We start from the raw sequence: 14,698 nt of genomic DNA on the forward strand, positions 1-14,698 counted from the left end.
GGATTTAATGATTAGCCTAGCAATGTTAGGAGATCAGCTTGAGAACTGCCTTTATTTTTTAGTTTCTTTTTTTTTTCTTTTTTTTTTTCTTTGTTGGTAAATACATCCTGAAAGGCTTACTCCAGTGTATATGTATAGGATGGGAGAATTCTATAGCTAATGTACTAGAAAAGCTGATGTAAATGCTGACTCCCAGGTCAGCATATTTTTACAAACAAAAAACCTGTGGATAGTATTTTAATTTCTACTTCCAGCTCACTTAAATTTAAGATAACACGTTGTTCATCGGTTGTTCTTAAACAGTAGTGTTTTTCTTGGCCAATTTCAGGATGAATACTTCAGTTACTGCAAGATGGTAGGAAAGCAATTGAACACGTAGGAAAGTTGTTGTATTTGGATCAGAGAAATGAAATGAAGGGCTGAAGCTGTTCTGTGTAATTATAGAGATGAGGAACTTTTTTCTGACTGTGCTGTGTAATAATTGCAAAACATAGTGGAAAGTAAGGATTAAGTACATTGAGTTATGTTAGCCTTTATAGCATATTGCTGGCATCCTACTCTCATTCGTTTTTCTATAATTTCTATCATTTCCTTAATTAGTCTAAACAGCATATATGTGCAGCACAGAAAGTTTAAATAAAGATATTTAATTTTACAGTAAGGCAAGACTTGTATTTAAAATTACTGCAAACAGAGATGGATCTTAAGCTATGATGTGTTTAATGGTTAACTACTTTTAACATCAGCTTACTTGGCCTATATCCCAATAAACTAATAAATTAGTGCTTGCAGAGAAATGTAATTTAAAGTTTTGTCCTGCTTCTTGTATCAGTAAAATTATCAACTCGGTTCTAATTAGATCAGTTACGATGTTTATCACAGTATGAGAGGTGTTGGGAATCCTGCCTGGTCTTTGAAGACCTGGTAGTTACAAAAGCTATTTGGGTATGACAGTAACAGGGTGAAATAATCTATTAGCTTTTAAATCAAGCAGATGTAGCGGAGAAGTCAGAGGTAGAAACAGGCATGCAGTAGAAGTGACATTTATTTGCTCCATAAATCAGGGTTTCACTAGAGAGCAGCCCTGTACAGCTGTGTGCCAATTCTTGTAAACAGGATAGAAACTTGACCAAAACACCTCTGACATATGTATGGCTGTAAGAAGTGGAGCTGTGTTTGATTCAGGAACAGCATAAGATCCTTAAAGAACGAAGGTGCTACATCACTCGGCATTAAATTGTGTGTAAAGCCAGAGTGAGTCTTTTTATTGAGTTAACTCACTGAGCAAAGCACATTATACTAATTATTTCAAACTGCTAAAGCTAAAACAAATCAAAGACAAAAAGCATTCAAATAATGATTAAGCATCAGGCTTTGTTACCTGTGCTTTCCTTTCCCAGAGAGATTATTGGCTCCTCTGGGAAATTTCAATCAGAATCGAAACCTACCTTGTAAACTTTTCAAATCTCTAATAAAATGAACATGGACTTATCCAGCTGGATTTCTGAACATAGTTGCCTAGTTGCATATGAATGGGGTGCACATTTTTGGTGCTTTTTTAAAACAAGATTCATAAGATAACAGCATCAACCCACATGTTGGAGGGCTCCAAAGGGATGAAAATAGCTTTTCATAGAAAACTATAAAGTTACAGTGTTCCTAGTTTCAAAGACAGTCTTAAGAACAATTATTCTTTATTATCTGCTAGACATTTTAAATGCTCAAATGGATACAGTAGACCTGTTTTTACAAATATGGAAATTATTTCCTTATTCCTCTTCACTTCCTTCTGATATCTAATATTCACATAGCTTTGTAATTCTGAGCAGTGCTGGACAGGTAGAAGATGCCTGTTGTTCCAAAACATTTGAAGTCCAGATGAAGGAAAAAAAAAGCATAAATATTGTTATGAGTGATCTTTTTAAACCAAGAAGTTTTAACTCCTTTGGCAACTGAGCATAAGGCAGGACCAAGTAGAAGCTGGCAGTATAATACAGTTTATTTTGAGGTATGTTTTGAAGGGTCTCAGGTTGCGATAAATCTGTTGAATTTGCAGAGACTGTGGGAGGAGAAGAAATTTGAAGAGGTAAGCAGTGAAATTCCTGGAGTGCTTCAGAGAGTACCATGTTTCTTACAGTCTGGAAGAAATTTGTGTTCTTCCAACAGGAAGCTAAGTGCATTAATGCCATTTTATTCATCTTGAGGACAATTAACAATTTGGCATTGGGCTCTATGTAAACAAGAGAAAGATCAGTATAAAATTATCTGGTCATTTTCTGTGCTGGTAACTATTACAATACATAATTATTGTGAATTAAAGAAGGCCAGGGAAGCTTTTTTTAAAAAAAGAAAACAAGCAAACAACGAAACAACCAGAGACCCTTAATAAAAATTGTATTTATGCCAAATTAGAGAACTAAATTTTTTGGTCTTGCCAAATTTGTTTGGGGGTGATTGAACTAATTCTTGCTGGTTTCCCTTGATTGGAATTCCTAATGTCTATTGCTGAAATTTTAGTAAAATAAAATGTGGGATCCTCCCCTAAAGGTGGTGATGCCTGTGGACACGCACTCTCTCATGCTGCTGGTACAAGGTACTTTTGCCTGTCCTTCTGTAGTTGACTCCTTCTGGTCACACTGCTCACAGTTCTTTCCAGCCTGTCATTACCACTTAAGCTTGTGCCCTTGTAATTAGGCTTGACCTTAAAAGCTGACCTCTGTACTATAAACTTCCAGAACAGACTACCAGTCACCATCTAGCCCAGCCTGTAAAGCCTGCTGGCTGTCAGGTCAGGTCTGTTCTCCCCTTCCTGTGATGTCCAGAATTCTCCCGAGTTTTACAGGCTTCAGTCTCAAGAAATCAGCAAATGGCAAGCATGTAATTTTTTTGTCTGTGCATTTCTGTGGACTGCTGTATGTCAAGCCAGGCCTGCAAGGAGAACTGGGTAACCTACTGCCCCTTCCTAAAAGGGCTGTTTGAAAGTGCAGCGCATCTGAGTGTTAGGCTCAAGAAATGAAATACTCTATTTAGATGACTGATGGAAGTTCTAACACAACACAGAGAGGGAAGGGTAGCTGAGACTTCACTATCATGCAGACCTTCCTAGGGTAGATGCATCTTTGTCTCTTTAATTCTGGATCTGTCAGTCCTGCTTACTGCTTGTTAATAATTGTAAATGTTTCTTTTGACTTCTCTTTTCTGTTTTCCGTGTCCTTTGAATCCTGTTTTCTAGGAGTGAGAACATTGTTTCAGAAAGATAGATCTTCATGCTCCAAGGTGCCACACTCACAGATGCTCCATACCGAACTGCTTTTTTTATATGTAATAGAAAATATTTATTCACTGCACATGACTCATTTGCTAGTACTGTTTGGGTGCTTACACTTAAAATGACTTTGTTTTTTCAAAACCATGACTGTGTGAGGCACTCATAGCTGTGAGAAGAAAACATTGTTTTGTTGATGTAGGTACATCATTTCTCAGACAGGTTGCATGTGGCTGTGTTTGGTAAATAGTCTGTCTTAAAGCCCTGTGCACTCCTGTCAATTGAACCTATTGCCTGAGATGTAATTTCTGCTTACTGTCTCCCTGGTCTGGTGGATGATGTTATGTCAAGCATCGTGCTTAGATACAAAAAAAATTTTAATACTGGACAATTGCACTTGTCTAACAAGCAGGGAGCCAGCTGTGAGCTTTGACAGGGTTTGCTTAGCTTGATTTGAGCCCTGTTAAAGATTTTCGTTGGGAATCAGTCCTAGCGTCATGTAGAAAAATGGATTTTGCTGTAGAGGACCAGATAACCAACATACGGAAATGAAGCAGAACTGTGCAATGGAATCCACCACCAGGCCCACTCGGGGACGTGTGCTATAATGCATACTCATGTACTATCACAGGAATGGCATGTTCTGCTTTTCTTCCCAAGTTTTACAAGGGAAGAACAATCCTTGAGAGGAAACAAAACTGTGAATAAACAAAAAAATCTGTTTGTCCTCCTTAAGGTGCTTTCTGCAAAGATTTTACTTGTTGATGGGGATAAAATTCAAAAGCTTTGCCTGGCAAATGTAGCCGTTCATATTTTGTAGTAAGTGGAAAGCCTCGTTGCAGAAAGCCCTGGTTAGCCTTGGCACGGACATCATCTTTATGATCTAAGGTGTACTGAGGTCACAGCAACGCTGAACTTGAGTTTAGTGCACACTGTGCTTGTAAAGAGGGGCCTTGGAAGTACAATACTGAAACATTTGGTTTCTCTTCTTGTTTAAAATTGTAGAAAGGAAGGAAGAGCCCTTTGCCAACCACTCCAGCCATGAAACCAGGCCTAGCACCACTGAGCAAATACCACCACCCGAGCCCAACTCCTTCACTGCATCTGCCAGAAGAGTAAGTGAATTTGGAATCAATGGGGACTCCAACAGTGCTCGAAAGCAGTAGGTTTTACTGGGGAATGGATGCTCTGAAACCGATTTTCAGAAGAGTTATAAGACTTGAGTTTAGGAAATCATGATATTATGCAGTTTTGATAAAGATGCTGTTAACAGTATAGGACTGGTACAGAGGGGGATGTTTCTATGATAAGGTTCCTCTTGAATCTCTTACCCTCCAAAGCAAATTGCTCTGCTCACAAGGGAAACCCTGCTTACTGCAAGTGCTTTGTGTCACTGTCAGTTCTGAGATAGCTGATACCAATCCCTCACCAGCAGGAGATCTTTCACCAAAGATGGTTCCTGCTGATGTATCAGCAGTGAATTTGGCGTCATCACCTAAAGTGCCTCTGACTTACCAAACTCAGTTGATTCGGTGCCATGATGTTACAGCCCAGTAAGCAGAGAGGATAAAGTTTGCATCTGACTGGCTTTCCTAGCTAGGCTATGAAAGCTTTTTAAAGGTGAAGTAGAGTTACTGAAATCTTATCTGAATTCTCCAGCTCTCATGTCACTCAGCTAGATGGCACCACGAGACTCTGTGTTCTGCTGAGGATTTACGCTTCTGGATTCTTTTTGCACCAGAATATGGAGAACAGCTATACAGTGCAGGCACCTTACCAGAGTCTGAAGCACTAGGTACATGTTAGAGGGAAAATGTTTCTTTCGTAGCCACAATTTTTTATTTTTGACGTGCTTACTAAGTCTAACTTCTCGTCCAGATCAAATGAAACAGAGCTCCTCTGGGAATTGTTCAACTCTGGCTTAGCAGAGGAAGTATTAAAGGTAGAAAGATAGTGGGAAGTGTGAGCATGTCAGTTAACTTTTTCTGAGCTGCAGAGTATGGTTCTCACTCATCTGAGCTGTTTAAACCAGACTAAGGCTGTTAGGATATAGAAGTGGACCTGTGTGCAAAGCAGTCATTAGACCTCGATGACTTAAGATCGGCTACTTTGCCTTCTCTTACATGTTTGATTCTTCTGTAACTCTTTGTCAGATTGGGTTTTATATGGGAAAATATGAGTGCTTGTGTTGCCCTCCATTTGTGGAGTTATTAATATGTGCTGTTCCTATGTTGTTCAGAAATTATGGAAGGCAGCTTTTACTGACGTTTTGAGCTTTTTCTGAGGAAAGTGTCAAAACTACATTAAAGCGTTAGAGCTGTGTAGCTCAGTAGACTGGAAGTGCTAGAATTGGTGGAGTACAGATTAACTCTGTGCATCTGCATTAAAATAACATTAGCTAAGAAACATTGCTGAAGTACTGCAGTGATAATTTTATCTTTGCAGTCTTGAGTCAATGAGTTTGAGGGCAGAACTCCCCAGTAACTTCATTTATTCTGGATAATGTCAGAATATTATGTTATGTAGAATTGTTATGCAGAATATCATATAATAATACTTATATCATCTTTGGCCAAAAGCCTTGTCTACCCCAGTATCCTGCCCTTGACATTAACCATCAAAAGATACTAGAGAAGACAGAATCCAGCTGGACTTCTCTCCCATCTTCTAGCAATTTGCATTTCAGGGACTTGCTGAACCTGTGGTACTTTCTGTGTTCAGTAACCCCTGTTGGACTTTTCCTCTATGAATTTACGCAGTCACTTTTTGAGTGCCCATAATGTTTGGGATCACATAATGTCCAATGGCAAAGGTTTTTCAGCTTAATTGCATATTGTACAGAGAGCCTCCGGCACCTGTTTTATTAAGCTGCCTCACACTGCTTTTCTTTATTGGCCCCAGTTCCTTCATGGGAAGAAGCAAGGAATAACTGATCCTTACCCTTCTATGTGCCACTGAGGCTTTTGTGTACCTTGGTCATATCTCAGCCTGGAGACTCCTGATACACTGAATAGCTCCTCATACAAAAGCTCTTTTGCTCTACTAATTCTTTCTGCCTTTCTTTGAATCTCTTTCCCTTCTTACTGCCTTTGAGCTGTGGAGCCAAGCTGTGGATGATTACAAGGATGTCATTTTTACCCTACAGTAACACAGAGGCATAAGGATGTTGTGTTTCATATTCTATTATTTTCCAGTAATTCTTAATATTTTGTTTGCTTTATTTCCTATACAACTTGGTGTTTGAGCCTCTGTCTTTGTAGAAGTATGTCTTGCAGCACCTGGGCTCCATTCTTGAATGGCAGTAGGCATCTTTTTGTAAGACTTGATAAATATAACTAAAGTTGTACATTTAAGCAGTTGTATATTTGAGGAATAATATATGCTTGTCAGAAGTGCCTCATGTAACAAAAAGCATGAAAGTCCGTTCTGTAGTATGTAGAGAATACACAGTTACCTGACCATAGAAAGGTTTAAGCTAGAGTGGGCCTCTACAAGCCTGTAGTCCATCCAACCTCTTGCTTGAAGCAAGGCCAACTTCAAGCCTGTGTCATGTTGCTTTCAACTACCTGCACTCACCTGGGTATTAAAAAAGTCTCTGAGGATGGAGATGCCCCACTCTTGTGCTCCCTGTCCCAGTGCAGCAGTGCTCCTACCAGGAGGTATGTCTTCCTTCATGTCAGTTGGGATTTCTTATGTTGGAACTTGCCTGTGTTTCCTTCTCCTTTCACTGTAGACTGTTGAGAAGTCTGGTTCCATATCCTCTGCAAACACCCCTACCCCCACCCCCAAGTAGCACAGCAATTAAATCCTTTCTTTGCCTTCTCTTTTCCATGCTAAACAAGCCTCAGTCTCTCCCTTTACATCCTGTGGGCTCCAGATCCCTGATCTTAATGTCTTTGCCTGGACTCTCTCCAGTTTGATTTGTGTAAGGGTTTTATTTGCAGCTAGTCCCAAAAGAGTTGATTACTCTTGTTGGTTTTCTGCCTTGACTGAATAATTCCCCCTTCCTAAACAGGTGCTAATAAAAGCTTGATTGTTCCTTATATTCTTTCTGCAAAGCTGGAGGAGGGCATTGTGTAGGCAAAGGGAGCTGCACAGTGACAGAAGGCTTCTTTCAGCCTTGGGGATGAGGGCATTACAGCAGTTTGTGCCCCTGTGAGTTCACCTTCCACTATGTCCTGTAACTAAAGCTAAGCAGGAAATCAAAGTCACTCCATCTTGTGTTTATATGTGTAGCCCAGCAAAAACTGGGGCTTATTGAAATGCTTTCAGAAATTATTGTGTCTTGCAGTGCTCTTCTTCCAAATGTCCCTTTTTCTTCTCTACAGTTCAGTTGGCTCAGCAAGTCAGACGAGCAGAAGGATGAGTCACCTTCATCGTGGCGGCTGGGACTACGGAAGACTGGCAGTCACAACATGTTGAGTGAAGTCGCTGCTACTCGTGAGGCGCAGAGAGATAAGACTTCTATCTACCGCTCTTCATCAAGTCCTCGGATATCTGCGTTATTAGACAACAAAGAAAAGGTTTGGCTCTCAGCAAAGATGCTTTAGTGCATCCCAGTTGAGCAGATTTTACCTCAGAGGTTTAAGACCCTCTCCCTTTCGAGTTATTGTTGGGGTTTGTATGCGTAACAAACTTGGATCACTTTCATTCTTTTTTTTTCTTTTCAAAATTACTCCTATCGGTTGGTCTTGCAGAACTGGAGTTCAGTGCCCCTTTGACCTAATTCCTGCTCAGTTTGCAGTGGGTTGCCAGTGAACAAGGGCTGTTGATCTGGCATGGCTTGTTCTTTACTAGAAAGTAACTAATCCAGACAGCAGCACATACCTGCAGTGGAAATTCTCCTTCACTGTTGTCTATATGGATTCCTCCTATACCAGCTGTATTTGTGAATCCCATCCTACATATTCACTAGCTGTAACTTTGCTGTCCATGGGTAGATGCCCCATCCCTGAAAACATTCACAGTCAGGTTGGATGGGGCTCTGAGCAACCTGATCTAGTTGAAGATGTCCCTGCTTGTTGCAGGGAGGTTAGACTAGATGAGCTTTAAGGTCCCTTCCAACCCAAATCATTCTATGATTCGGTGATTCTCTGATAGTTCTAATTAGAAGCTGCTTTTATTCACTAATGTGCTCTTCAAGAAATCATTTTCAGAACGGATACTTTTATGCTGTGGTATGCAAGAGCGTGCCTTAAACCTGTTGTCCTTAGACAGGAAAATGCCTTCTTAGTTGAAGAAATTTGAACATGAATTTAGTTGTCACTGAACTTGCTGGAAGTGTAACAGCTGTGCAGTTTAGGTACTTCTTTTGCTTCCCCAGGATAAAGACAACAAGAGCTATCTTGCCACAATAGCCCCAAGAAGACTAAGCAGTACAAGCGATATAGAAGAAAAAGAAAACAGGTGAGACTGAACTTAATGCTCAACTTCTGTCCTGTCGCTAGCTCCTCCAGAATACCTTTTTTTTCTGTAGTCATGTATTTTTTCAGCAGTCCCAAGTACACAGGAATTTAGAGTATCTAGAGCTATGTGATCTATAAGAGTTTCTGGTACGTTACTTTTCATTCAGGTGAGCAGAGCAACAGGCTGGTTTCTCCACCCCTGTATTCATACATATATAGTCTCCATCCAGGAAACCAGATTTATGCATAGATTCTCCTTTTATGTACAAGGGCCTCATTTTGTAGCTGGCACCTACACTTGTACTTCTGTCACTTGGTCAGTAGTCACCTTCAGTCCCTTTGTTCACATCTGTCATTTTTTGATTTACATGAGTTTGTGAACTCATGTATGGAACCGCTTCCACTGCAGGAGTTGGTTTTTTATGGTGAATGTGTGTAGTTGCCCCTGGACAGAACCACAATATGAATGGGATAAATATCTAGTCTCTCAAGTTACATTTGAGGAGCTAATCTCTACAAACAGGTTCTTCACACTTAATGCTAAAAGGAGTAAAATTTGAGCTTAGTCTCATTTCTAGCCACTTCCACAATTCTGGCAGGAAGGCACATACAGAGAAGTCATTGTGAACTGTAATTGTTGTGAAGAAGTCATGGCAGATGACCACCCTGAGAGAATTTCAGCACAGTTTGAGACTCTTTGCTGATCTTTTGCTGGAACCTCCCTGCTGCGTTCTTGCTTAATCTCAGCCAGTCACTGTGATTTGGAGTTTAGCAGACAATTTGTGTCTGCTGATAAGCTTGAGCAGTTTTGGCAGTGGCTCATATTGAGTGGCATAGCCAGCTGACTGCTGATAAGTGTCCTTTGCTTGGTAAAGTAGGGAATGAGGAGAATTGGCCTGCATGAACAGATGGTGCCCAGACGTACTGTGTAGTACAGATTTTTCCCAGTATTCTTTCCTTTCAAAGCAGCTGAGTTTCACTTCATGGAACCCACAGGTGTCTGAAAGGGCATCAGCATGGACACGGCAATTGAAAAATGAAAAATAATTGCAGGCTGACGAGTGAATGGATTTGTGTCGCATTACAAGCTGGAGGTCCTGTCCAAGACTAGAAAAGGACATACTGCTGAAGTGTGTATTGGGAAAAGGAGCCGAGAGTTCAGATAACGATGATAAACAGGATTGCTAGTAATTTATTGATAACTTGTCAAGTAGTTTTAGATATTGCCAAATACTTTGTTTTCTGCTGCTAAATATAGCAAAGTATTTGCCATACTGAATTGTTTTACTGTCATTGCCTGGATACCTCAGGGGATAAAAACTTCCCCTATAACTGCAATATCTGTCCATTTATGCAATGTTGTTCGAGACAAGATGGCAGAGAGAATGTCAAATGACATTATTTAATGTGTTAAATTACTTGTATGGGCAATCTAAATTTCAGTAGCAACTTTTCTGACTCTTGTTCCTCTTTATGCAAAACGTTACATCATCTGGTAATTCTTAAGTAATACAGCTAGCAGTAACAATCTGATGTTAAGGCCAGAAGTGTTTCAGTGAGTTGTCACATGTGAACAGCAATGCACATAGGTGTAAGGGAAGGATTTGTGATGTAGAACTGTAAAGGAGCCAAAAGCAGACTCCAGAAGTTTTTCTGAACAAACCTTGTGCTCTCTCCTGGATTAGAGAATCAGCTGTTAACCTAGTGCGCAGCGGCTCTTACACCCGGCAGCCGTGGAGGGATGAATCAAAGGGAAACGAAGCTCCCCATTCTGGTGCACCTACTACCTACGTATCTACCTACTTGAAAAGGTATGTCCAGTTCTGTCTTACATGGGTTCCCAGGCAGTCAGTTCTACTCTTAACATGCCTCCCAGACTTCAGCCTCCTGCTTGCTGCTTACTTCATCACGGTAACTGTCCTTGGGACCCTCTTCTGTTAAGAGCAGGAAATCAACATTAAGACTTGCTGACATTTGTCATGCTAAGTAGTATTTTTAAAGGCCATCGTTTTTGTTGATTTGTAAATTGCTGAACTAAATTTAAATACTTCTGTTCATATAATTCAAATGCTAAGTGATTTCCCAGTTTTATGCTAGTATTATGGTAAGATAGTAAACCCAAAATTGATCATAAAAAAAGAATAAAGTAATTACAGTCTGAAAGCACTGTTCAAATAGCTATTGACAGGTAAGTCGTAGATTATCTCTAATTTTGGTTTATATTAGTCCATGTTTATGGCATCATTATCAGAAAAGTGGCAGTGTTTTTGTACATGACTTACAGCACTTGCTAAGGAGTAAGACTGTCTCTAGCCGGTTTTTTTGTGGCAGTAAGGAAGCTGCTTCTGCTTTACAGTGTATGTGAAATTGTAGAGGCTGATTGTTGGTAAACTATCCAAGTGGAATAAGGAAAGCAGTCCTGCACATAACTTTTTTTTAATTGGCAGTATCTTTTACCCCTTTGGAAGGCAGAGGTTCAGTTTCCTTGAAGTACCAGATAATGGCTGCCTCTGAATGAGGGGAATGAATGCCCTGCTCTGTTAAGACAAATAATACATTACTGAGTTTTCATCTCAGTTGTGAGAAACGTGCGTGTATAAACATGTCACGCTGCAAAGCCATTTGATCTGTGCTTACGGAAAAAGGCAAAAATATTTCAAGGTTTTAGATTGTGTTTCACCAGATTCTAGACCCTGAACTAAACTGTCCTAAAGATGGAACAATTGCTTGAGATATTTGGGAAGAGTAGGTTTTTTGTGCTGTAGTAGTTATGTTCGTAGAGGTAAGTTGTGCTCAAGGATGTGTCTGTCCAATTGCTGAGCACATACAGACCCATTTCCACAAAAGGTGAAACAGCCACTTCAAGCAGTAGACTTCTCCTGGGCTGCTGATCCATTCCAGTGACTTCACATCTATCCTGGGACATGATGACAGGCCAGCCTCCGTAGCTTGTCTCTCTCCAAAGGCAGTCCGACCAGCCACAGCTGATTACATTGGAAAAATGTTGCCTCTTGCAGCTGGCATGCCTTACTGTTCCCTAGTCTGAGAGAGAGAGTCCAGTCACTCTCATGGCTGTTCGCTGAAGTTTTATAAACATTGCCAGGTTATCTCAGCTAATCCAGAACCAGATTTAGTATTACATTCGCATAGTTGTACTGTATTTCCTTGGTTAAACTATACAGAGATGAGTGAAGGTTTTGGCCAGCAGTAGTATTTTGCTAACACCTATTTTTTGTCACAAAGGCTGAATTCTGGCCTTTCATAGGAGAGGGTTGGTTTACAAGCAATTACAGAGAATAGCTTTGCTAGGTAGGAATAAAGTGTACTTTTTATAGAGAGATGAATAGTTTTGCATTTTATGTACAAACAGTAAAATCATGATCAATTTGACCTTTATCTCATGGGTTTCTATAGGAGAACACAGAGAAATTAAATATAATCGTATTGAACCTCTGATTTTTCCAGCTTTGTGCATCAGACCTCTAAGATGAGGAAGGGAACCTGGTTGCCTGTCAAGAATAAGCTCTTTGTCATTTCCAAGTATTAATGAAACTCTGAATACAGCTCCAAAAGATAAAAGCTTGTTCTGAGAGAGGAAGAATTGAAGTGAACTTGACATTACTAAGAGGATGACTTCTGTACAGCTGCATTTCCCCTTTACCTTAGCATTTAACTAATCTCCATAAAGAGATGTTATGGAGGTTAGTTAAGTTCTAGTTATGTTCTAGAAGTGCTTTACATGACCCCCAAACAGAGAGTAAAGAGCAGCAAGAGATCATCTTAAGATGTTGAAAATGCCTTTTCTTCCAAAAAGGAACTAAATAACTTGCAGCAGTGTTGCAAACGTTCTTCACCTTTAGTTGAAGCAAATGTTAAAGCTCTCTCTGTAACGGTGATGTCATTCATTCTGCTTTCTCTATGGGTGTACCACTAGCCCAAAAATTCACTGAACACTGTTCTGACAGCCTGTTCTCCAATTTGGTGCATATTGGCCTTCAAACAGCCAGTTCACTTTGCCTGTATATTAAAGGATTTGGAGGAAAACTGGCATGGCATGTTGAGTTAATTCAGCATCCTTCCTTTGACATCAGCAATAAGTGATGCCGCACGGGAGGGGATCACACACACCAGAATGAAATCACTTTTTCACGCAGTTCATTTCACATATTGGCGTATGTGCCTTCTTCCTGGTTTTGTTCACCTAAAAGCCATCACAGTGAGTCAGGCCAACAGTCCATGCAGTCCAGGCTGTTTCTGACAGCAACTGGTTTTGAAGGAGATGTTGCCACAGCTAGGATAGCTTAAGAGCAGTCTTCTACCTCCCACACTCTCTTTGCTTCCAGCAATCATGAATTTAGGAGCCAGGAGTTATACTTAACCATTGTTCTTAATAGCCACCACTGTGGCCAACTTCCATAAGCAAATCCTGTTTTGATCTCTGCAATACCCTATGGCAGTGTGTTAAAAAAAACAAAAAAAACCAAAAAAAACACAACATGTTTTGTACAAACCTTTCTTATCAGAATGTGTGGAAGCTTTTAAAGGTCTTGAAGGTTTTTAAGATTTTGAATTCTACTTGCCTTAGCTGTTTTCGGAAGTATTTCTTTTTGTTGATTTGAAATGTTGCTTTCCATTTCATTGCTTCTTCCCTGATGGTTATGTTATGGTGATTATGTTACAGAAGAGTAGCAGTATGTCAGTGCCTTTTTTTTATTTCTAATGTTGAATTATTTAGCATAAATTCGTAAACCTCCCTTTTACAGATTCATATGAACACAGCTGTTAATTAACAAGATTCCCCAACTAACCTTTTCCTTGCAATTTCTGGTCCTGTTCAGATCAAATGTGATCACTTTAATAATTGCCTTAGAGGCCTCCTCAGACTGTGCCATGCCACACATGCACGGTGACAGGGTGGGGAGGTGAATTCCTGTAGAGCTGGCAATGCCTTGCCTCCCTTCTTGTGAGCAAGAGTGTGTGTATGATGCCCCAGCACCACATTTCTCCAACCCGGGGCATGTGCATGTAGGAGTTGGCACAACACCATCACCATGTTCTCTTCCTCCATTCCTCCTCCTTCCCCTATCAGCCTGCCCACATCTCTGCTCTCCCAGGTGTTGCTCCCATCCTCTTGTCTCCCCTTTTCACCCATTACCTTTCCCTTTTGAAGGGCAGTCCTTGTCAGGTCTTACTCAATAACCCTCCCATGTCCTCCTTTCCTGACCAAGTTCCTTCTCTTTTTTTCAGCCACCCCTTGTGGTCCACCCTTTCTGCCTTGGGCTCTCCTAGGATGGTGCCACATCAACCCTGCTCTCCCCAGGGTTGTCACCTTTTCCCCTGCCACTCCTCTTGTTCCTTCCTCCTGTGCACGCTCCACTACCATCATCTCAGTACACTCACATCTGCAATTTCACGGCTGCTTGCTCTGCACACCCACGCCAGGCAGGCTTAGCTCGCTGCTCCCACCCTCCTCCCAGCCCGTCTCCAGGGCTTGGCCTTTTCCTCTGCTGCAGAGAGCCAAGAAGGGAGGCACTTGCTTCCAACAGGACTTCCTGCTCCTCCGTGCTCCAGGCAGGGGCCGCTTTGCAGAGGAAGCTCTGTTTAGGGTGGAGGTTGCTACCTGGTGACAATAACTTGCTTGTTCCCTTGTGCTCTGGGTATAGTAAACAGCCATCAACTGAAGAGCCCGAATGTAAGGTTCCTCCCCATGGAGGTCTTCCAGGATGCCCCGTTCTCTTCTTCGGCTGTCTAGGGACCAGCTGCTTGTCCTGGGCTGGCTGGGAGCCTTGGCACATAAAACTGATTTGTAAATTGGGTGCCGAAGTGAATTGGACTGGATCCTTCTGCAGACCTCCTGTCCTTGGCTGTTGTCCTGCCCCTTTTTATTTCGGCCTTGGGCTGCTCTCTCTGACTCTTACTCTGGTGTTGACTTCTAGTTCCAGTCCGTTGTCCCTGGCTTTCCCATAAACCTGCAGCTCTTTGGCCCGGTCTGCTTTTCCTCTAGGTCAGCCTTTATTTCTGGTGCAAC

The 14,698-nt window shown here is 41.1% G+C and overlaps 1 protein-coding gene across 3 annotated transcripts in view; it reads left to right on the forward strand.

Annotated features, from left to right (window-relative positions):
• The window catches only part of PPP1R12B (protein phosphatase 1 regulatory subunit 12B), a 119,362-nt gene that overhangs the window by 40,067 nt on the left and 64,597 nt on the right, over positions 1–14,698 (forward strand). For all 3 annotated transcript variants that reach the window (XM_026864399.1, XM_026864400.1, XM_026864401.1), the window contains 4 exons: positions 4,271–4,380; positions 7,594–7,788; positions 8,589–8,671; positions 10,356–10,481. In XM_026864399.1, the coding sequence (XP_026720200.1) occupies positions 4,271–4,380; positions 7,594–7,788; positions 8,589–8,671; positions 10,356–10,481 (514 nt within the window). The remainder of the gene's footprint in view (positions 1–4,270; positions 4,381–7,593; positions 7,789–8,588; positions 8,672–10,355; positions 10,482–14,698) is intronic.

Source organism: Athene cunicularia, assembly GCF_003259725.1.
Source record: "Athene cunicularia isolate RWA chromosome 26 unlocalized genomic scaffold, athCun1 chr26_part2, whole genome shotgun sequence".
NCBI lineage: Eukaryota > Metazoa > Chordata > Aves > Strigiformes > Strigidae > Athene > Athene cunicularia.